This window comes from Mustela nigripes, chromosome 13 (genome assembly GCF_022355385.1).
Source record: "Mustela nigripes isolate SB6536 chromosome 13, MUSNIG.SB6536, whole genome shotgun sequence".
NCBI lineage: Eukaryota > Metazoa > Chordata > Mammalia > Carnivora > Mustelidae > Mustela > Mustela nigripes.
This window is the reverse complement of record NC_081569.1, coordinates 61,535,188-61,560,375: the sequence shown is the minus strand read 5'-3', so window position 1 is coordinate 61,560,375 and position 25,188 is coordinate 61,535,188. Positions and strand designations below refer to the sequence as shown.

The following is a 25,188-nucleotide window of genomic DNA, read 5'->3' as shown; positions in this document are numbered from 1 at the left end:
AAAAGAAGAAGAAAAAGACTGGTAAAACAGGGACATAGTTGGGACGCCTGGGTGGCTCAGTTGGTTGGGCAGCTGCCTTTGGCTCAGGTCATGAGCCCAGCGTCCTGGGATCGAGTCCCACATCGGGCTCCTTGCTCAGCAGGGAGCCTGCTTCTCCCTCTGCCTCTGCCTGCCATTCTGCCTGCCTGTGCTCGCTCTCTGCCCCTCTCTCTCTCTCTGATAAATAAATAAAAAATCTTTAAAAAAAAAAAACAGGGACATAGTTGAAAGTAAAGTAATAAAATCCTTCCTTAATTTATTCCTTCTCATTTATTTATTTTTAAGAAGATTATTTATTTATTTATTTAACAGGGAGAGAGAGAGAGAGATATCACAAGTAGGCAGAGAAGCAGGCAGAGAGAGAGGGTAAAGCAGGCTCTCTGCTGAGCAGAGAACCCAATGTGGGCCTCGATCCCAGGACCCTGAGATTATCTGAGTCAAAGGCAGAGGCTTAACCCACTGAGCACCCAGGTGCCCTCATTTTTTTTTTTTTTTAATGGCAGTTATTGCAGCATGCTTGTGTACTGATGGTAATACTCCAGGAGATATGAAAAAATGATAATGTAGACAGAGAAGGAAAAATTCTAGGAGCCACATTCTTGCATACCCAAGGAAAGGAACCTGAGCACAAATGATGAGGTTAGCTCGTTCTCTAAGAGCAAGAACACTCCTTCCATTGTAACTGAGAAAAGGCCGACTAAATGGACACAGATATAGGCAAGCATTTAGATTCGGTAGTGGAAAGTTGAAGTTCTCTCATGGCTTTTATTCTCTTAGAGAAGGTAAGGCCTTTTGCTGAGAGTGCAGAATGGTGCTGGAGGTTGAAGATGGAAGAGGACAAGCGAAATAGTTTCCATGGAGAGGGAGAGGAGAGGTGAACTAGATTCAGAAAATAGATTGCTGACCTGGGCTGAAAACTCATTTCAGTATTATGGTAATATAAGGTGAGATTGTCAGTACAGTTTGTTTTTCTCTAAACACCTTAAACTGTTTATTTAGAAGTACACATTAGTGTGAGAGTTGGGTTTAACCTGGGTAAGGATCAGGTTAGTTTCGCTCTCGGCCCGCAAGAACGACTCGGAGACTCACGTAGCAGCGAACCTTCTTCTTTAATCGCTTTTTTCTTTCTACCTTTCTCTACCCTCGGCACATGCATTTTTATACAGGCAGTGTTAACCAATCAAAATGCAGTGCTCATGCACCTCCCGCGAGAGTGGACCTAAATGAACAGTCCCTTACAGCTCTTAGAGTAGGCCTCCTGTACTGGCTCCCGACATCTCCCCCTTTTTTATTTATTTATAATGGCTGAGATCGTGCCTGTCTTAGGTTGCCAATCCTCAGCACACATGCTTACCCGTCATCGGGTACTTTCCCTGGTCGAAGAGCCCCTGTCTTAGGTTGCTATGGTGTGGGATCAGTCTTACCCGTCTTTGACTACCGATCTAGCATACTTAGCCATATCTGGGGGGAGGTACCAGCCTCAAGAGCCATCATGGCTTGAACCATGAGGTGTTATTGTCGTTGATTGCGACTGACACGGCCACACACCCAACGTAACATTAGTATGTTAGCTGTGATTAAGAGAACAGCCATGGCACCAAGTCCGGCCCACTGTTTGAGGAACGAAACAGATTGCTGTAACATTTTTTCCACTCACTTACAGGTGCAATAGTTACTTTGGTAGAATATATGGATATAATTTGAGCTCGTAATTGCCTAGTTAAATTTTGAAATTGACGGTTCCAGGTACCATTAAGCATATTTCCTAACTGTCTAGAGAGGTTAGCTGCTAAGGATAAGTTGTTTATGAGCTATAGGGGTGATACAAAGTCCGGCCATATTATGTATGCATCCTATCGACACAATTGACTCTAGGATATCAAGTTGTTCCTGTACAAATCAACCCTTTGATTTACAATAAGGATCCCAGCATGCAAATGTCCATTAATTTGTTCTTGCGTAGCCAATGCTTCAGCGACCATTCCTGTGACGTTGTTGAGTGCAGCTGCTGTCTGTACCGAGGTTGTCAACGCTACCGCGGCAGCAGTAGCAGCAGCGGCGGATGCTGCGATAGCTGCAATAATGGCTGCTGTTATTCCAAAGTCTCGTTTATGTCGAAGCAGCACCGGCAGGTTGTTGGGGTTCACCTGTACTGGTATCGGGATATACGTCGGTATCTTGGCTATTACTGCCGAGTCTCCCACCGTGGCGTTCCAACATTCTGATAGCAGACAATTCTGGGACTCACAAGGGAGACTAGATGACTTGTTAATAGTAGAAGCATTAAAAACTATGAAGAGAAAGGGAGCTCTAACACAGACGGGCGTTGTTGAGTAGCCAAAAAAGGTGGAGTTAGAGTAAGTGGGGATTTTAGGACTGAATGAGAATCCTGTTCCCACCCAAACTCCTGAGAGGCTACTATGGCAGCCACTCGTGCAGTGCAGCTCCCACAATAGCAGGCCTTGGTGCAGCAAGGTTTATACGGAGGAGGCCCCTCGTAAGGTGGCGCTGTTGGGGCTGGGCGCGTGGGCATAGGATCTAAGTTATCTACCACTTCCGTCTTTGTTTGTAACTGCGCCATAGCTCCTTCTTCCGCTTTTAATTTCAGCTGTGCCATAACTTCCCCCTGCATTTTGAGCTGCGCCATAGCCTTCTTTAGCTTTTCCTCCTTTTTTGCAAGCTCCTTTTGCATCTTGCTCACCTTTTGGCTTTTGGGTGATTTCCCTCCTCTGCTCCTTTCCAAAAACCAGGGAGCCGTTTGTCCCACTTCTCTCAAAAACAAACGAGCTGTTTTATTTTTTAAAGGAGTACCAGAAAGGATATCAGAAAGCGGCCCCAACATTTTATATGTGGCCATCTCGTTTCCCATACCGGAAAGCTTTACTCTCGTCCTTATCCTAGGAACTTTGCAGCCATCTCGTTTCCCATCCCGGAAAGCTTTCTACGCTCGTCCTCGACTTGAGGAACTTTCCCTGTCACTAGACAGAAATAGGTGCACTCTTTACCTGATCGTCGCCGACTCCGGGCGTCTCTCACGATGAGATTCCCGGGTCTCAGCACCACTTGTCGCTCTCGGCCCGCAAGAACGACTCGGAGACTCACGTAGCAGCGAACCTTCTTCTTTAATCGCTTTTTTCTTTCTTCCTTTCTCTACCCTCGGCGCATGCATTTTTATACAGGCAGTGTTAACCAATCAAAATGCAGTGCTCATGCACCTCCCGCGAGAGTGGACCTAAATGAACAGCCAATCATATTCAGTCCCTTACAGCTCTTAGAGTAGGCCTCCTGTACTGGCTCCCGACAGGTTAGCACTACGGAAGAGTGATGGGAGAGCTGAGAGAATGTTATTATGGTTGAACATAGTTCAGACTGTGTAAGGAATGCTCTTTCCCTTTTCTTATATATCACCTTCTAGAATTCCAGTAGGATTTTCATAATTTTCTTTAAATCTCTTAAATCTCAGGTAAAATTAATTTCATACTTTTTCAGATCATGATTAAGATTGAAATCCTTTTTTCATATTGCTCCATTAATATAAAATCAAAGTTGCCTTTGTAGATTTTTTTCATATTGTACAATTTTGTTTATTTATTCCTTGTAAGAAACTTAAATTGAGTCACTTGAATTGTCTAGGTATGCCATCATGTTATCTGCAAAAATCAATATTTATATTTTGTATTGCTGTATTATGGATTCCAGAAGAGTGTAAAAAATACATATAAAAATTTAAAGGAAGACTATAAAACATCTGTGGCCTCTTTCTAGGTTAAGAAATAGCTCATTACCACTATATATTTCATTCCCTCTTCTTCCTCAAGCAGCACTGTCTAATTGAAGTTACTATAAGGATAGAAATGTCTGGGCACCTGGGAGGCTCAGTGGGTTAAGCCTCTGCCTTCGGTTCAGGTCATGATCTCAGGGTCCTGGGATCTAGTCCTGCATCAGGCTCTCTGCTCAGCAGGGAGCCTGCTTTCCCCTCTCTGCCTGCCTCTCTGCCTACTTGTGATCTCTCTCTGTGTGTCAGATAAATAAATAAAATATTAAAAAAAAGAAAGAAATGTTCTGTACCCCTACTCATATGGTAGCCACTAGCTACATGGGCTATTGAGCACTTGAAATGTGACCAGAGCAAATGAGAGACTGTTTTAAATTTCATTTAGATTTAGGTTGCTATTATATTGGTCACTGCAGCTCTGGATATAACCTCCATTCTGAATTTTGCACGAATCAGTCTGTCTTCTGTCAACCTGACAGTACTTGTTTTGGAGCATGAAGCAGATTCAGGGAGCTATCGGAAAACAGTACAGTTATCATGTGGCTTCCATCTAGTTTCCCCCAGTGATAATATCTTACATAACCATAGTATATTGTTAAAGCTAGAAAATAGATACTGGTTTACTATTACTAACTCAAGTACAGGCCTGAGTCAGCTTTTACTATATTTTTAGAAGTCCAATGCGCTATCCATTGCGTGACAGAGCCAGGTAGCTTTTACTATATTTTTATATGTAATTTTTCCTGAGGGAGGGGAGTATATGTAACTTTTTCCCATGTGTAGATTCGTACACCACATTCGTACACCACAATCAGGCTACCAAACTATTTCATCACCACAAAGAAACTCCCTCAAAACATAACATAATTTTAAAAATTGATTTTAAAGATGTAAATTGGGGGGGGGCACCTGGGTGCCTCTATCTTCAGCTCAGGTCATGATCCCATCTGCTCGGCAGGGAGCCTGCTTCCTCCTCTCTCTCTGCCTGCCTCTCTGCCTACTTGTGATCTCTGCCTGTCAAATAAATAAATAAAATTTTAAAAAAATAAAAAAACGTTTAAAGATGTAAATTTATACATATATAAAAAAATATATATATATGTGTGTGTATATCACATCTTCTTTATCCATGTGGTTAATGGTGTATACATACATACATACACACACATATACATGTGTATGTGCGAGCACACACTGGAATATTATGCAGCCATCAAAAATAAAATCTTGCCATTTGCAAGGATGTGGATATACTAGAGGGTATTATGCTAAGTGAAATAAGTCAATCAGAAAAAGACAATTATATGATCTTACTGATATGTGTAATTTGAGAAGCAAGACAGGATCATAAGGGAAGGGAGGGAAAAATGAAACAAGAAACCATAAAGGGAGAAAAACTATAAAAAACTCTTAATCTCAGAAAACAAACTGAGGGTTGCTGGAGTGGAGGGAGGTGGGAGGAATGGGGTGGCTGGATGGTAGACATTGGGGAAAGTATGTGCTATAGTGAGTGCTGTGAATTGTGTAAGACTGATGATTCACAAAACTGTACCCCTAAAACAAATAATACATTTTATGTTAATTTAAAAAGTATTTTTCTCTGTTACCATTCCACAACTTCACAGCTTTTTTCTTACTTCCACTGGGGGCAATATTACATAGTTCTCTATGCATCCTGTCCCTTTCCAGAGTCCCTACCTTTGGTTAGCAATAGGCCTGGGTTCATGCTTACAGTCTCTCCCTGCTCCTGCTAGATTTAGTCTCCTGGGAGCTCATTTTGTCTCTGACATTCATCCTCTCCTTCATATTCACACAGCTCTCTGTCTTTGTAGTAGTCTTGTGGCTTCTCATTGGGATTATTAAAAGTTTCCTCCTTGGTTTCCCTAAGTCCTCCTTCCAGTCTCTTCTTTTTACCTCCAGAAGAATAAGCATCTCAAGCACTTTCTCACTCATGTCCCTTTCCTACTTAAAAATTTTTGATGAATTCCATTTTTCTGCATGTTATAAACGAAACACCTTAATATGACATTCAAGGCCATCCTTACTTAACCTGATTCCAACCTCCTTTTCCATTATTTCCTCTCACCATTTGCTCCAGCCTTATCAAACACTTTCCCTAGCACACACACAGTACTTTCCTACCATTTTGCATTGTACACAGTGTTCTTTTTACTTAAAGTGCCTTTTCTTCTTCCTGTTGTAATTCTTTCAGTTTTCATTTTAAATATTTATTTATTTAAGAGAGCAGGAAAGAAACCGAGCATGAATGGAGTGGGAGCAGAGGGAGTGGGAGAGAGAATCTCCCACTGATCATAGAGCCCAACTTGAGGCTTAATTTTACAACCCTGAGATTACGACCTGAGTCAAAATCAAGAGCTGGATGTTCAACCGACTGAGCCACCCAGGCGCTCCTCTTTCAGTGTTTCAAGGTCCAACTTATTTTTTCTTTTTCATTTTCACTTAAATATTTAGGTATTTATTTTAGTAAAATGTGCTCTTAGGCTGTTAACCACTCTCACTTTTTTCTTTTTTATCTTTAAAGATAGTTTTTAAATATAATTCTAGAAGAGATAATGTATTTATGTAGTGTGAACATAAGATTTTTTTTTTTTACATAAGTAAAAATTCATCAAAGTTAAACATTTCCTTGAAAGACACTGTTAAGCAAATGAAAAGACAAATCACAGACTGGGAGAAAAATATTTCAAAACACATGTCTGACAAAGGACTTCTATCCAGAATCTATAAACAATTTTCACAACTCAATAATAAAACAAATGAATAAACATGAGCAAAAGATTTGTATAGGCATTTCATCAAAGAAGAAACACTACAGATGGTAAATAAACACAATAGCAAATGGTGAACATCTTTAGTTATCAGAGAAATGCAAATTAAAACCACAGTGAGACATCACTACACAGCAATAAAGCTAAAAACACAATTCTGAATGCTTGTGAGGCACAAAAATCAGAGGTTGCGAAAGACTGGGAGTTGGAGGGGAAAGGGTTGACTATACAGGACTTTAGGACAACTCTCGGGGAGGGAGGAGAAGGAGAAGCAAGACAACAGAAGAGTAGGACACCTAAATTTCATCTGGTCCCAAGAATTCAGCTAGATAATTATCAAACCATTCTGAAAACCTACAAACTCAACAGGAGATCAAAGAAAAGAATAGCAGCAATCCTCTGAACAAAAAAGCAACCACTTTCTGGAAGGTAGAACGTGCAAAGAAGTGAAGTCATATTGTATTCATTTTATTTATTCAGGAAGGTAGAGTGCAGGGGTAGGGGAGGGAGCCTCCATCAGCTGGCTCCCAGCATGTAATAGAGCAGCGGAGCCCCAAATCAGAACTTGCTCTGTGGAGGGACGTCGCTCCAGTGGCTGAGTGGGGGGTAGGAACCCTCACTGGGACACTGTGGTCTCAGGACCCTTGGGAAAGACAAGGGGTGCCTGAGGGTGGCAGAGCACCCAAGTGTTAGAGCAGGGAAGCTGACTGTAAAGGCGGAGTGAAGGAGTGGGCTTTGAACTCAGGGTTGTCATAAACTCTGATCTGAGGTACAGTCTGACCACTGCTCTTCGAGCAGGGACCCTGTGAGCGGCAGATCCAGGGAGACGCCTCTTCTTCCCCTGGGAGGAATGGCATGGCAGCGCACCACAGGAATCTACTGGGTTTGTAAATTTCAAATAGGGTCATGTGTCAGAGATAGAAACATTCGGTTACAAGCTGGTTGAGCACAGAGTGTACGGGAGACCAGGGAGACAGGAGTGATTGACTACTTTTCTCTCAGGGTACAGTGAGGAGTGGGGCCCCAAGCTTTTGGCTCCTCTGGCCCAGAGATTGGAGGGCCACTATTTTCATTCCCATTCTCCAAAGCTCTACAGAAAGCTTTCAAGGAACAAAAGGTACCAAGCACAAACCCAAGCAGATTACTTAGCCTGGCCCCTGGCAAGGGCTGTGCAAGTCCACCTCTGGCAAAGACATTTGAGAATCATTGCAACAGGCCCCTCCCCCAGAAGATCAGCAAGAACATCCAGCCAAGGCCAAATTTACTGATCAGTGAGAACTGTAAAAATCCAGTGCTAGGGAAATACAGCATATAGAATTCATGGCTTTTTCTCCATGATTCTTGAGTCTTTCAAAGTTAATTTTAAAAATTTTCTTTATTTTTTTCTTTTCCTATTTTTAAAAATTTTCTTCTTTCCTTTTGCAACCAACATCTTATCAATTCATTTTTAAGTCTTTTTTAATTTTCATTTTTACAGTCATATTCTATTCATTTTATTTAATGTTATTTTTTGTATATACATAAATTTTTCTTTCTTTAAAATTTTGGGATACAGTTTCTTCTAATAGACCAAAATATACCCTAATTCTAGTGTATGGTTTTGTTCTAGTCTCCCACCTAATCACATTCTCTCCTTTTTTAAAAAATTAATTATTTTATTTTATCAGCCAACTTCTTATCAATTCCTTTTTAAAAATATTTAAAATTCTTATCTTTACAGTCAAATTCCATCCTTTCAATATTTACCCTTATTTTTTTGTATATATAAAAGTTTTTCTTTCTTTAAAATTTTGGGAGGCAGTTTCTTTTAACTGACTACAATACACCCAAAATTTAATGTGTGGCTCTGTTCTGTTCACCAACTTGATCATATTCCTTTTTTTTTTTTCTTTCTTTCTTTCTTTCTTTCCCCCCAGTTTTGGGTCTCCAAATATTTTCCTGGGGTTGTTCTTACCCTTTTAGCATTTTTTTCTCTCATTCACCTATTCTTCTCTGGATGAAATGACAGAATGGAAAAACTCACCTCAAAAAAAGGAACAAGAGGCAGTACTGACTGCCAGGTACCTAATCAACACAGACATTAATAAGATGTTGGAACTAGAGTTCAGAATGATGATTATAAAGATGTGAGCTGGGCTTGAAAAAAGCATAAATACTAGAAAACCCCTCTCTGGAAAAATGAAAGAACTAAAATATAATTCAAATCAAAAAAGGTATTAATGAAGTACAGTAAAAAGTGGAGTCTAACTGCTAGGATAAACGAGGATAACAAAGAGAGAATTATTGATATAGAAGACCCATTGATGGAGAATAAAGAAGATGAGGAAAAAGAGAGATAATTACTGGACCACTTGGGGAGAATTCAAGAGATAAGTGGTACCATAAGGTGAAACAATATTAGAATAATTGGGATCCCAGAAGCAGAAGAAAGAGAGAAAGGATCAAAAGGTATATTGGAGCAAATTATGGTGGAGAACATCCCCAGTTTGGGCACAGAAACAAGCATCAAAATCCAGGAGGCACAGAGAATTTCCCCTAAAAATCAATAAAAATAGGTCAATACCCCATCATCTAATAGTAAAACTTACAAGTCTCAGAGACAATGAGAAACTTCTGAAAGCAGCTCCAGACAAGAGGTCAATAACCTACAACGGTAGAAACATTAGATTGGCAGCAGACCTATTCACAGAGACCTGGCAGACCAGAAAGGACTGGCATGATATATTCAGAGCACTAAATGAGAAAAATATGCAGCCAAGAGTACTATATCCAGCTAGGCTGTCATTGAAAATAAAGGGAAAGATAAAAGCTTCCAGGACAAACAAAAACTAAAAGAATTTGCAAACACCAAACTAGCCCTAAAGGAAATACCAAGAGGGGTCCTCTAAGCAAAGAGAGAGCCTAAAAGTAACATAGACCAGAAAGAACAGAGACACTGTACAGTAACAGTGACCTTATAGGCAATACAATGGCACTAAATTCATACTTTCAGTAGTTACCCTGAATGTAAATGGGCTAAATACCCCAATCAAAAGACACAAAGGATCAGATTGGATAAAAAAAAACAAGACACATTGAGGGGCTCCTGGGTGGCTCAGTGGGTTAAAGCCTCTGCCTTTGGCTCAGGTCATGATCCCAGGGTCCTGGGATCGAGCCCCACATCGGGCTCTCTGCTTGGCAGGGAGCCTGCCTCCCCCGCCCCCCGCCCTGCCTGCCTCTCTGCTTACTTGTGATCTCTCTCTGTCAAATAAGTAAATAAAATTAAAAAAAAAAAAAAGACCCATTGATATGCTATCTGCAAGAGACTCATTTTAGACCCAAGACACCTCCAGATTTAAAGTGAGGGGGTGGAAAACCATTTACCATGCTAATGGACAGCAAAAGAAAGCTGGGTGACAATCCTTATATCAGACAAATTAAATTTTAAACCAAAGACTGTAATAAGGGATGAGGAAGGACACTATATCATACTTAAAGGGTCTATCCAACAAGAAGATCTAACAATATCTATGCTCCTAAAATGGGAGCAGCTAATTATATAAACCAAATAATAACAAAATCAAAGAAACACATTGACAATAATACAAAAATAGTAGGGGACTTTAAGATGCCCCTCATTGAAATGAATTGATCATGTAAGCAAAAGATCAACAAAGAAAGGCTTTGAATGACACACTATACCAAATGGACTTCACAGATATATTCAGAACATTCCATCCTGAAACAACAGAATACACATTCTTCTCTAGTGCACATGGAACATTCTCCAGAATAGATCACATCCTGGGTCACAAATCAGTTCTCAACCAGTACCAAAAGATTGGGATCATTCCCTGCATATTTCCAGACCACAGTGCTTTGAAACTGGCACTCAATCACAAAAGGAAAGTTGGAAAGAAGTCAAAGGAGGCTAAACAGCAGCCTACTAAAGAATGAATGGGTCCACCAGAAAATTAAAGAAAAATTTTTAAAAATTCATGGAAACAAATGAAAATGAAAACACAACTGTTCAAAATCTTTGGCATGCAACACAGGCAGTCCTAAGAGGAAAGTATATAGCAACACAAGCCTTTCTCAAGAAACAAGAAAGGTCTCAAGTACACAACCTAAGCCTACATGTAAAGGAGCTAGAGAAAGAACAGCAAAGAAAGCCTAAACCCAGCAGGAGAAGAGAAATAATAAAGATTAGAGCAGAAATCAATGAAATAGAAACCTAAAGAACAGTCAGTAGAATATGTCAAGGAAACTAGGAGCTGCTTCTTTCTTTGAAAGAATTAATAAGATAAACCCCCTGGGGCACCTGGGTGGCTCAGTGGGTTAAGCCTCTGCCTTCGGTTCAGGTCATGATCTCAAGGTCCTGGGATCGAGCCCCACATTGGGCTCTCTGCTCAGTGGGGAGCCTGCTTCCCCCTCTCTCTCTGCCTGCCTCTCTGCCTACTTGTGATCTCTGTCTGTCAAATAAATAAATAAAATCTTTAAAAAAAAAAAAAAAAGAAAGAGGCGAGATCACAACCAACACCAAAGAAATATAATTATGAGAAAATATTATGAGCAACTATATGCCAGCAAATTAGACAATCTGGAAGAAATGGAGGCATTCCTAGAGACATATAAACTACCAAAACTGAACCATGAAGAAATAGCAAACCTGAACAGACCCATAACCAGTAAGGAGATTGGAGCAGTCATCAAAAATCTCCCAACAAACAAGAGCCCAGGACCAGATGGATTCCAAGGGGAATTCTACCAAACATTTAAAGAAGAATATACCTATTCTCCTGAAACTGTTCCAGAAAATAGAAATGTAAGAAAAACTATCAAACTCATTTTATGAGGCCAGCATTACTTTGATCCCCAAACCAGACAAAGACCCCATCAAAAAAGAGAATTACAGACCAATATCCTTGCTGAACACCAATGTGAAAATTCTCACCAAAATACTAGCCAGTAGGATCCAACAATACATTACAAGGATTATTTACCACGACCAAGTGGGATTTATTCCAGGGCTGCAAGGTTGGTTCAACATCTGCCAATAAATCAATGTGATACAGTACATTAATAAAGAAAAGAACAAGAACCATATGATAATCTCAGTAGGTGCAGAAAACGCATTTGACAAAGTGTAGCATCCTTTCTTGATTAAAACTCTTCACAGTGTAGGGATAGAGGGTACATACCTCAATATCGTAAAAGCTATCTATGAAAAACCCACAACAAATATCATTCTCAATGGGAGAAAACTGAGAACTTTTTCCCTAAGGTCAGGAACACAGCAGGGATGTCCACGATTGCCACTGCTATTCACCTTGTCTGTTAGGTTCTTGGAAGAGGAGGTGGCTATGGAGGAAAATCTCCCAAACCCAGACCACCACCATGTGGATTCAGCCATCTGATTCACCTCCAGATTGTCTCCTCCTAACTGCTCAAGCCACAGGTTAAGGGCGAAATGTTCAATGCCCAAGCAATTAAGTGGGGAACACGTTTATCTAAGCAATTGCATGCAGCTCTGTATCTGCATACAGGGGGTCTCTCCCAAGCCTTTCCAACCTCAGCAAAACAAGACAAAGCCCCATTCATTCCTGGGTTCAACACTCATGGCGGATCCCCACCAAGACCGTGGGAGAGCAAGGACTGGAGAAATCCTGGAAGCTGAAGTCTGAGGAGGTTTATATATATATATATTTTTTAAAGATTCTATCTTTTTTATTTTACATAGAAATCTCCCCTCCCCCGCCTAACCATCCTCTCCCTACCACCATTCCCATCCTGCTCAGCTCTGGCCATGCCTAGCAGCAAGTCAGAAGTACGCAGAAGCTGGGCAGGCTGAAATTGCAAGAAGCCCCAGGCACTTTGGTCCACACAGTCAACAAAAGACCTTAGTCTTGAGAACCAGCAGCAGCCTAGGCACATCGGCTATAAACAGTACTAGAAGTCCTAGCCTTAGCAATCAGACAACAAAGAGAAAGAAAAGGCATCTGAATTGGCACAGAGGAAGTCAAACTCTCACTTTTTGCAGATGATATACTTTATAAGAAAAACCCCAAAGACTCCACCCCCAAACTGCTAGAATTCATACAGGAATTCAGTAAAGTGTCAGGATATAAAATCAATGCACAGAAATCAATTACATTTCTATACACCAACAATGAGACAGAAGGAAGAGAAATTAAGAAGTTGATCCCATTTACAATTACACCCAAAGCCATAATATCCCTCGGAATAAATCTTACCAAAGAGGCAAAGAATCTATACTCAGAAAACTATAGCATACTCATGAAAGAAATTGAGGAAGACACAAAGAAATGGAAAAACATTCCATGGTCATGGATTGGAAGAACAAATATGAAAATATCTATGCTATCTATAGCAATCTACACACTTAATGCAATCGCTATAAAAATATCATCAACTTTTTTCAAAGAAATGGAGCAAAATCCTAAAATTTATGTGGAACCAGAAGAGGCCCTAAATAGCCAGAGGAATGTTGAAAAAGAAAACCAGAGCTGGCAGTGTCACAATTCCAGACTTCAAGCTCTATCACAATGCTGTAATCATCAAGAAAGTATGGTACCATAGTACCAAAACAGACACATAGATCGGTGGAACAGAATAGAGAGCACAGAAGTAGAAGCCCTGAACTCTATGCTCAACTAATCTTTGACAAAGCAGGAAAGAATGTCCAATCAAAAAAAGATAATCTTGGGGTGCCTGGGTGGCTCAGGGGGTTAAAGCCTCTGCCTTCAGCTCAGGTCATGGTCACAGGGTCCTGGGATCGAGTCCCAGGTCCGGCCCTCTGCTCGGCGGGGAGCCTGCTTCCTTCTCTCTCTCTCTCTCTGCCTGTCTCTCTGCCTGCTTGTGATCTCTCTCTGTCAAATAAATAAATAAAATCTTTTTTTAAAAAAAAGATAATCTTTTCAACAAATGGTGTTGGGGAAAATGGACAGCCACATGCAGGATATTGAAACTGGACCATTTCCTTATACCACACACAAAATAGACTCAAAATGGATGAAAGACCTCAATGTGAGACAGGAATCCATCAAAATCCTTGAGGAGAATACAGGTAGCAACATTTTCGACCTCAGCTGCAACCACTTCTTCCTAGACACATCAACAAAGGCAAGGGAAACAAGGGCAAAAATGAACTCTTGGGACTTCATCAAGATAAAAAAACTTTTGCACAGCAAAAGAAGCAGTCGACAAAACTGAAGACAACCGACAGAATGGGAGAAGATATTTGCAAATGACATATCAGATAAAGGGCTAGTATACAAAACCAATAAAGAAATTATCAAACTCAACACCCAAAGAAAAAATAATCCAGTCAAGAATTGGGCAGAAGACATGCACAGACATTTCTGCAAAGAAGACATCCAAATGGCCAATAGACGTATGAAAAAGTGCTCACAATCACTTGGCATCAGGGAAGTGACTCTTAATCTCACAAAACAAACTTGAGGGTTGCTGGGGGGAGGGGGATTGAGAGAAGGGGGGTGGGGTTATGGACATTGGGGAGGGTATGTGCTTTGGTGAGTGCTGTGAAATGTGTAACCTGACGATTCACAGACCTGTACCCCTGGGGATAAAAATATATGTTTATTAAAAAAAAACCTCAATGATACAACACCTCACATCAGCCAGTATGGGTAAAATTAATAAGTCAGGAAACAACAGATGTCAGCAAGGATACGGAGAAAGGGGAACCCTCCTCCACTGTTGGTGGGAATGCAAGCTGGTGCAGCCACTATGGAAAACATTATGGAGGTTCTTCAAAAAGTTGATAATAGAGCTACCCTATGACCCAGGAATTGCACTTCTGGGTATTACCCCAAAGATACAAATGTAGTGATCCAAAGGGGCATGTGCACCTGAATGTTTATAGCAGCAATATCCACAATAGCCAAACTTTGGAAAGAACCTAGATGTCCATTGACAGATGAATGGATAAAGAAGATGTGATGCACGTGCGTGCGTGCGTTCGCGCACACACACACACACACACAGGAATATTACGCAGCCATCAAAAACGCAATCTTGCCATTTGTAATGACATGGATGGAACTAGAGGGTATTAGCTAAGTGAAATAAGTCAGAGAAAGACAATTATCATTTGATCTCACTGATAAGAGGAATTTGAGAAACAAGACAGAGGATCATAGGGGAAGGGAGGGAAAAATGAAACAAGATCAAACCAGAGAGGGTGACAAACTATAGAGACTCTTAACCTTAGGAAACAAATTAAGGGTTGCTACAGTGGAGGGGATGGGGATGGGGTAGTTGGGTGATGGATATTGGGGAGGGTATGTGCTATGGTGAGTTCTGTGAATTGTGCAACACTGATGAATCGCAGGTTTGTACCCCTGAAACAAATAATATATTATATGTAATTTAAAAAAAAGAGAACTCTTGGGGTGATAGGAATACACTGTACCTTGAAAATTGACTTGAAAAAAACTAAATGGTAGGAAGCAATGAAACAAATCTCTCTTTCATCCCTGCTATCCCAAATGCATTCATTTTCTATACTACTCTTATGCCTTCTTCAAACCTTTAGGTTACTATATTTTTATTTTTTCTTTAATGTATTCTTCCAGAATTTCTTCTTGAATATGCAATATAGATGAATGTATATTCTCATTTTTCTTTTTGATTTAAAAGGTGCATGATGTACATTCTGCACTTGTCTTTTTTCCACAGTGTATGTACAAGATCTTTCCATGTCAGGATATAGAGCGTCTTCATTCTTTTGTGAAGCTGCAAAGTATATTCTGTTTTAAGGATGTATTGTGATTTATTTCATCAGTCTGTGAACGTATTTGTGAACATATGGGTTACTTTCAGTCTTTTGCTATCACAAACATTAATGTAGTGAGTGAATGTGTTATGTCCGTTATTTTTGCATATATGCAAGTATATATGTAATATAAATTTCCAGAAGTGACATGACTTTTTCAAAGAGAATGTGTGCCTTTGAAATTTTGATAGATATTGCCCAATTGCCATTAGTTAGGTTTCAAGAGATCCTTAGTTTTTTTCTTTTTCAAATTTTTATTTAAATTCTAGTGGGTTAACAGTACAGTGCAGTATTGGTTTTAAGAGTAGAATTCCGTGGTTCATCACTTACATACAACACCCAGTGCTCATCATAACAAGTGCCTTCCTTAATGCCCACCACCCATCTAGCTAATCCCCTACCCACCTCCTTCCATCAACCCGTGGTTTATTATATCTTTAAGAGTTTCTTATGGTTGGGGTGCCTGGGTGGCTCAATCAGTTGAGTGTCCAGCTCTTGGTTTTGGCTCAGGTCATAGTCTTGGGGTCATGGGATCAAGCTCAACTTGAGATTCTCTGCCTCATACACTTCTCAGCCTTTGGGCTAAGATCAAGTGGAGATTCTCTGCCTCTCTTTCTCCTTTTCCACTTCTCATGCACACTCTATTTCTCTCAAATAACTAAATATAATCTTTTTAAAAAGTCTCTTATGGTTTGTTTCCCTATCTCTCTTTTTCCCCCATCCAATATGTTGATCTGTTGTGTTTCTTAAATTCCACATATGAGTGAAGTCATGGTATTTGTCTTCCTTTGAGTGACTTATTTCACTTAGTATAATACACTCTACCTCCATCCAAGTTGTTCCAGATGGCAAGATTTCATTCTCTTTGATGGCTAAGTGTAATATTCCACTGTGTATACACACCACATCATCTTTATCCATTCATTAGTCAGTGGACATCTGGGCTGTTTCCATAGTTTGGCTATTGTTGATAGTGTTGCTATAAAAATTGGAGTGCATGTAACCCTTTGAATCTGTGTTTTTGTATCCTTTGTTTAAATACCTAGTAGGGCAATTGCTGGGTCATTGGGTAACTCTTTTTAACTATTTGAAAAACCTCCAAGTGAGATTTATTCTTGGGCTCTAGGGGTGGTTCAGTATTCACAAATCAATCAACATGATACACCACATTAGTAATAGAAAGAATAAGGGGGTACCTGGATGGCTCAGTTGGTTAAGTGTCTGACTTCCGATTTTGTCTCAGGTCATGATCTCAGGGTCCTGGGATTGAGCCCTGCATTGGGCTCTGTGCTCCGTGGGGAGTCTGCTTGTCCTTCTCCCTCTGCCCCTCCCCCTGCTTGTGCTCTCTCTCTCAAATAAATAGTATCTTTAAAAAAATAATAGGATAACAACCATGTGGTCCTCTCAATAGATGCAGAAAAAGCATTTGACAATCCACAGTATCTATTCTTGATTAAAAAACCCTCAACAAAGTTATAGCGAAGGGACATACCTCAACATCATGAAGGTCATGTATGAAAGACCCACAGCTAATATTATCCTCAGTGGGGAAGAACTGAGAGCTTTTCCTGGACAGTCAAGAGATCATCTATTTTAAGGCCCCATTAAATGTTGCTTATTCTTTTTTTTTTTTAAGATTTTATTTATTTATTTGACAGAGAGAGATCACAAGTAGGCAGAGAGGCAGGCAGAGAGAGAGGAAGGGAAGCAGGCTCCCTGCTGAGCAGAGAGCCCGATGCGGGACTTGATCTCAGGACCCTGAGATCATGACCTGAGCCGAAGGCAGAGGCTTAACCCACTGAGCCACCCAGGTGCCCCAAATGTTGCTTATTCTTAAGATTATTTCTTCTTCAGCAGGACTTTTCCTTCTCCCCTCTCACCAAATGGAACTAATGCTTTCCATTTCTAGGCTTTCATAGCTTATTGTACTTTGCTAATGATCTTAATTGTAATCTGCTTTAAATTAGAAGTAGTTCTATATATGGCTATTTTTCCCAGGTGGGTTGATGCTGAATTTTCTTGACCTGGCATTATTTCTTTGATGAATCACATCAAGATCTTTCTAAACAGCTGATCTCTTTTTCTCTCTGGCCCAACCTTTCCATGACAGAAGCAAAGTCAGGGGTATTCTTAACTGGAAAGAGTCTCCTGGGTTTGTCTTGGCCCAGAATCTATCAGGGGGACATCTAGGTGTCCAATTAACTGTGGACTGGATTGCATAGTGTGGTAATAGCTCTGGAGATTTTTATCCTGATAGTTACTGGAGTGAAAATAACTGGGAAAAAGTACATGCTATGAAAACATTTTTGTTAGTGAATGTTCTTGACAGGTAATGAATAAAAGTAAAACCAGTGAAATGTTATCTACTGAATAGAGTTGACAGTAGGCTTTTGTGTATAATCTTATACATCTTTGTTTGAAAAAGAAATCTCTGATCTCAAAGTTCCATCAGATTGAGAATATTAGCTATTCCTGTTAGTTGTGATATTGTAGGAAAATATTGAGATCTACTGACTATGATTGTCAATGAGTGTCAGGTGAGAAAAGGGATTTAAATATATCACAGGAACTTTTGATTAATGAGCGTTGTCATTAAATACAAAGAATATTTTTTTGAAGATTTTATTTATTTATTTGGCAGAGAGAGATCACAAGTAAGCAGAGCAGTAGGCAGAGGGTGGGGGGAGGGGAGCAGGTTCCCCGCCTAGCAGAGAGCCGGATGGCGGGGCTCCATCCCACGATCCTGGCATCATGACCTGAACTGAAGGCAGAGCCTTAACCCTCTGAGCCACTCAGGTGCCCCAAGAATATTTTTTAAATTGTTAAATCTTAAGACAAAAACAGAAAGGAGTAATTAAAATGGAAAGAGAAGGGCACTTGGTTGGCTCAGTCAGTAGAATATGTGACTCTTGATTTTGGGGTCGTGGGGTCAAGCCCCATGGAGCTTATTTCAAAATGAAATGGAATGAAAATTTTTAAAAAGAGAAGACAGAATTTCATGAAACAAGAAATAAATGGAAAACTAATTTGAAAAGATAACACATATATTACAAAAATATATGTGGAAGAACACATAGAAAAGGAAGAACACATAGAATGTCTATCTTACAACATGTGACCAGAATGATTCTGGTAGGTAAAGATTTTTAAAAGAACATTTATTATACTCTTTTTCTGATTATAACAGTAACACATCTTAATTGAAGATAATTAACAGTTACTGGGGGAAAAACCTCTACTAATGAAAGTTATTGGCTGTGGTCATTTTCAGGTTTGTCAAGTTTTCATATTGAGTCTTTAGGATACTGACTTGATCCTTGTGAAGCAGTAGAGTGGAAACAGTGTATGATTTTAAGTCAGAAGACCTTGGTTGATGCTTGTTTTATCACCTACTGATTCTGTGTGTTCAGATAAATTTAGTTACTTCTCAGAGCCTGTTTCTGTGTCTGTGAAATGAGCAAACCAAGACCTTGCCATCACAGAGTCTATATTTCAATGAAATAAAATAGGCAGTGAACAAATAAGTAAAAGTCTAAATAAAATTAATTTTAGGTAAGGAAAGGTATTATGAGAAAAAATAAAGCAGAGTAAAAAAGAATGGAGTGGCATTGAAGGGGGTGGGTAGTATTTTAGATTAGGTCGATTAAGGAGTACTTCTCTGAGGAGGTGACATTTGAGCAGAGGGCTTGGTGTTGGGTAGAAGAGTCAGCCATTGAAGGTAAAGTGTTGGCTTTTCACTGGAGAGAATAGCAGAATAAGCTAGGTACACAGTTGGTTGTAGGAGAAACTGTAAGTAAATCTGTTTGGGAATGAGGCCAGTGCCAAATCATGGAACTCTTGTAGGCCAAATAAGAAAAGTTTAGACTTTATTCTAAGTTGAGCTCTCCAAGAAGTGGGATCATGTATTATTCATGTTTGGATTATTTTAGTACCTGGCATGTAATAGTTACCCAGTAACTTGATTTATGAATATATGAATTGCACATATAGGGAAGGATATAAGTTGCCATCGTCTTCAAGTTGAGTTTGAGTGAAATAGCCAAGACATAGGTTGGCATCTTTACTTACAGACTCCTTATGGTCTTACTGTGCTTAAATGTAATCAGAGCCTGAATATTAGTGTATATACTACAATGCTTGGCATGATTCTGGATATATGAAAGTATTTAGTGTTTTCTAAATTTGTTGTACAGAATTTGTCATAAATGCTGCTTTACTTTAAAATGCAGGTACAAAAAAATGGGACTCCCTGATAATTAAAATGCTAGTAGTTTTTTAACATGATTTAGAGATAACTCTCTAATTTTCTGTAATTTTGCAATAAAAAAATTAGAAATTTAAGTAGTATTTTATTGTGACAGTAATGCATGTTTCTCCCTTCTACTTAATGGGTTTGGGTGTGCTGAGTCTTTTGCTATTTGAAGCTCATTTTATTACTCTTTTCTTGGTGGTGTTGTAGCCTCGAGCTGTGGCAGGCTTTCGAGGGACAGTTCGTTATGCATCAATCAACGCTCATCGAAACAGGGTAGGTATCTGAACTAATCATATCTATATAAGCATGATGATTACTTGAATGAGATTGACTTTTTTACATCAGATACACAAGTATGGAAGGTGCTTGGGAGCAGAGAGTAAGGTGTTAGTAATACTAATGTACCATAGTATGTATAGTAGATGATAGATGTGTACAGCTACATAAAAAATAAAGTGTATTTGCCAGAGAAGATAATAGCTAAGAATGTGTGTATGTGTGTGTAGGGAACCTTGTGTCCTTAATTAAGTATAAGTATTAACAAATCTGATACAGAATTTTGAAGAAGTAAAACATCTGCATTCTAATCTTAAGAAGAAGTTATTAGGGAATATCATACTTACAATACCTTGAAATATAGGGGTCATCATTTTATCTGTAGTATGCATCTAATCTGTGGTATCCCCTCTCCATTAAACCTTTTCTTTTCATGAAGATCTCAAGTACAAACTACTTTCAAATTTTTCTGGGAAATGATACCTCTTGGGTAAACATTTTAAAGTCTCTCTCTCTCTCTCTCTTTTTTTTTTTACTTTGCTCCTTTTGTTCTTCTCTGATTTTTTTTTCCCCATTCTGAACCTTAATTATGAGTAGGAAAGTTGGGTATTTTGTGGATTCTTAATCCTTGAACTTCCCTGGTTGGAGGTGAGAAGTTTAACATGTCATTCCCTTATAAAATAAAGAGAAATCTTTTCTTCATCTTACCTTACTCTTGTTCTGTGAAGCCAAAATAATGAAATTTAATGAAAATTTGACTAATGCTAACTATAGTAGGAAGAGTATACTGTGGTCTTATATGTTATGCTCCAGTTAATTTTGTTTCTAATAATGTGATTATAAATTGAAAATAGGAAAAGTATTTTTATCAGTGAATAATGTAGCACTCTGTCAAGCATTTCAGCTCATTTGGTTTGATTCAGTGTTGTATTAATTTGTGGCATCCAATTAGGGTACGTGCCTGGCTGGTTTAGTCAGAAGAGCATGTGACTTGATCTCAGGGTTGTGAGTTTGGGCCCCATGTTGGGTGTAGAGATTACCAAAAAAACAAATAAACTTAGAAAAAAATAAGGCATCTAGTCAGTTATTTTGTCTTGAAAAGAAAGTACTCTTATTTTCCAGATACATTCTTAAAAACCTTTAAACTTACTAAGCTTTTTAATTAATTCTGTTTAAAATTTTGGTCCACATTGGAATGTTTGAAATAGGACACTTTTTCTGAGATAAGCATAAACATTTCCAGAGATCATAATAGCTATATAAGCATTTCCAGAATATCTAGTAGAAAGATAATATATTTTTACTTTTAGAAATATCCACAAATTTAAAAAAAGTAAAAATATACTCCATTTCATTTGTTTTGGATACTTTAATCTTCAACTTTTAACATGAATGATTCCCAGACAGTATAGGACTTTTCAAACTACTTAAACTCTGTTCACTACATTGTTGTCCTACATTTCAGTCCTTTATTAATATTTGTTTTGTCTCAGTAATTTGAAGAAATTCTGTCTTCTGGTTCTGTGGTTGCTATTCAATACATTGTTATTTTGCATTTAATTTATCCTTGTTCTTCAACATTTTAGGTATCTGCTTTTTGTCTTTGCTGTTCTACAGATAAGTTAGAATGTGCCTACACATGGATTTCTTTATAATTATTCAGTTTGGGATTTGTTGTGCATCCTAAATCTGAACATTCACATCTTTCATAGATTCTGGAAGATTCTCAGACATTTCTTCTTTAAATATTTCCTTTCCCCCCTTTCTTTTTAATACCTCTTTTTTCATATCTCAAATTGATGTATGTTAGATCTTCTTGTTCTGTCTTCCATGCCTCTGAAATTCATTCTCAGATTTTCTCTTGTGTCTCTGTGTTGTGTTCTAGATAATTTCTTAGGATCTGTCTTCCTGTTCATTAATTAATTAATTAATTAATTATTATTTTTTTTTTTTGCTGTTTTTGATCAGCTTTCTAACCTAGCCATTGAATTTTTAATTTCTCGATGTTCTTTTTGGTCCTTTTTGAAATCAAACTGGTCTTTTTATTTTTTTAGATAGGGTATGGTTCCTATCTCATGACTTTGATTCCATTTTTTGCTTAAGCATTCTTTTAAAAGACTTTATTTATTTGACACAGAGAGACAGAGTGAGGGAGAGAGAGGGAACACAAGCAGGGGGAGTGGGAGAGGGAGAAGCAGGCTCCCCACAGAGCAGGTAGCCTGATGTGGGGCTCAATCCCAGAACCCTGAGATCATGACTTGAGCCAAAGGCAGATGCTTAGTGACTGAGCCACCTAGGCGCCTCTTGCTTAAGCATTTTAAATATTTTAATTTTGTATTCTTTATCCTATAATTCCATATCTGGAATTCTTGGATATCTAATTCTGCTCTATAATTTCTCTTGCCATTAGCTTATGATAGCTTGCTTCTTAATGTATTTTATACTTCTGAATAAGCAGCTTATATTTGGTGGGTCTTAGTCTATAGGACTTCTTTGAGGCCTGAATTTAAAGGTGCTTTTATCTTGAGAGGATTTTCATTTGCATTTGTCATTACTACAGGACAGATTCACCCATAAAAAAATTTCTGGATTTTGTTTCCCAAACCACACAAGTGGTATAAATTTAAACCCCAAATCTGAGTGAAGGACAGGTCTGTCACTGCAAATTTTCAGGGCAATGTGTTTTTTTTGGAGGGGACAATGTTTTTAATTACTTACTTTATCCTTTTGATAGTGGTTAAATTTTACAGAAAAAATAATTACTGTAGTATAATGTATATACCAGATATATACCAGTAGAGATAGCCCTGAGAGGATCCAAACTGTTTGGTGAGGGCCTAAGAGAAGGTGTCTCAGTTAGAACTCCTGTCTTGTGTAGGCCCAGTGCTTTTACAGCTGTCCCTTTCCTCACTGTTAAAACCCTGGTTGACAAAACCTGTAACAGAGTCCCCTAAATCCAAAGCTTCCCCATCAGCTTGCTTCTCTTGTTTCCAGCTTTCTCTTTAATTTTGGCTCCTCGAATTTGCTTTCTTTATTTATTATTGTGATAAAAAAACATTATCACATTAAATTTACCATGTTAGCCATATTCATTCATTCTCTTTCTTTCTTTCTTTTAGTATAGTTGACACAGTGTAACAATAGTTTTTGGTGTACAACACAGTGATACAACAACTCTGTATATTATGCTTTGCTCACCAGTGTAGCTGCCATCCACATTAACCATTTTTAAGCTCACAGTTCAGCAGTGTTAAGTATATTCATATTAGTGAGCAACAGAGTTCTAGAACATTTTTCATTTTTTTTTAAACGATTTCATTTATTTATTTGACAGCCAGAGATCACAAGTAGGCAGAGAGGGAGGCAGAGAGAGAGGAAGAGAAGCAGGCTTCCACTGAGCGGAGAGCCCAATGTGGGGCTCGATCCCAGGGCCCTGGGATCATAACCTGAGCAGAAGGCAGAGGCCCAGCCGAAGGCATGACCCACTGAGCCACCCAGGCGCCCCTGGAACTTTTTTCATTTTGCAGCAGTGAAACTCCATACCTGTTAAATGCTAATTCGCCCTTCCCCTTTCCCTCAGCTCTTGGCAACCACTTTCCCTTCTTAATGAACCCATTTATTAATTAACGAGCTGTTAATTACATTTCCAGCATTTCTGGGTTTTGGGTTGTTCTTTGTAGCAAAAAGTATTTTGTTATATCTATTCTGATATGTACATTGTTATAGATATCTATGTAGATATATTTACCAGAAGATTTTATAGATAGCTATGTAGATATATTTACCAGAAGATTATACCAGAAGAAATTACAATTTTTAAGCCTAATAAGACGAAACACAATGGTTAGTCCTTAGACAATGTAATATACTCAAAAGGAGTAGTTACATAATGTGACTGAATTCTGTTTGGCTTATAAAGGAAATGGGAAGACATGATGACCTTTGGTCCTTATTCTACATGTTGGTGGAGTTTGTGGTTGGTCAGCTGCCTTGGAGAAAAATAAAGGACAAGGTAATTTTGGAAATTTTCTCCCGGGTAGACATAATGGATGAGAATATACTTACATAAAATAACTAAAATTAAGCTGATATTAAAAATCTAATTAATATTAGGATTTTTTTCTACATACATGAAGAATACTCATTTAAGGATCTGTTAAATCATTGCTTTTTATTTTTTTTTAAGATTTTATTTATTTATTTGACAGACAGATCACAAGTAGGCAGAAAGGCAGGCAGAGAGAGAATGGGGAAGCAGGCTTCCTGCTGAGCAGAGAGCCTGATGGGGGGCTCGATCCAAGGAACCTGAGATCATGACCTGAGCCGAAGGCAGCGGCTTAACCCACTGAGCCAACCAGGCGCCCCTAAATCATTGCTTTTGATCGGATTTCTAGCTTTCCCTCAGAGCTTTTCTTTTCCCTAGTTCTCCTTTTTTCTTTTTATAAGTCATGTAAGCTTTTAAATTTTAATTGTTACATTATTTTGTTTAATTTGGAAACTTTAAACATGTGTTGATTAAAAAAGTATATACTAGATTGAAGACCAACTCTTTATTTTGGCAGACTGTCCATTCACTGATGCAGAACTCTTGTGTTACCCTTTTGGTTATTCATTACAGTCTTCCCTTCCCCCATAAAGCAATGTACATTAAGCTATTAGTCAGAGCTCAGATCTTGCTTTATACTTAATTACTCACTATCTCATTCTCTAGTACATACCCTTGAGACTGTTACTGAGAGGCTGTTAATGTGTAGCTGCCAAGAGAAATTGACTTTGGTTCCTCTTCTCTTTACTTCCCAGGAGCAAGTAGGTTCTATTAAGGAGAGGTATGACCACAGGCTTATGTTGAAACATCTCCCTCCAGAATTCAGCATCTTTTTGGATCACATCTCCTCTTTGGATTATTTTACAAAACCAGACTACCAGGTAATCATCTTTATGAGTTCTGTGGGTTAATTCTTCTCTCATTTAGTCTTTATCTTCACTTATTTTATATTGTAAATCAGTATGGAAGGTCCCTACAATGATATTTTAATACATCCTGAGAAATGTGGTAAAATTGACTGATGAGGACAATGTTTGTGTGTGTCTGTTTGTGTATCTGTGTGTGTCTTTGTCTGTGTGTTTCCTCCATTCTGGGTGGGCATACTTCATTAGAGTTTTAGGTTTCTTTATTATTGAACAGATTTTACTGTTCCTGCTGTGATTCATTTGGTGTATAGAACTGCTGATGGTCCAAATTATGTAAATCCTGTAGCTA

The 25,188-nt window shown here is 38.7% G+C and overlaps 1 protein-coding gene across 2 annotated transcripts in view; it reads left to right on the top strand.

Annotated features, from left to right (window-relative positions):
- The window catches only part of TTBK2 (tau tubulin kinase 2), a 177,395-nt gene that overhangs the window by 99,172 nt on the left and 53,035 nt on the right, over window positions 1-25,188 (top strand). For both annotated transcript variants that reach the window (XM_059372637.1, XM_059372638.1), the window contains 3 exons: window positions 19,860-19,925; window positions 23,848-23,940; window positions 24,729-24,854. In XM_059372637.1, coding sequence (XP_059228620.1) covers window positions 19,860-19,925; window positions 23,848-23,940; window positions 24,729-24,854 — 285 coding nt within the window. The remainder of the gene's footprint in view (window positions 1-19,859; window positions 19,926-23,847; window positions 23,941-24,728; window positions 24,855-25,188) is intronic.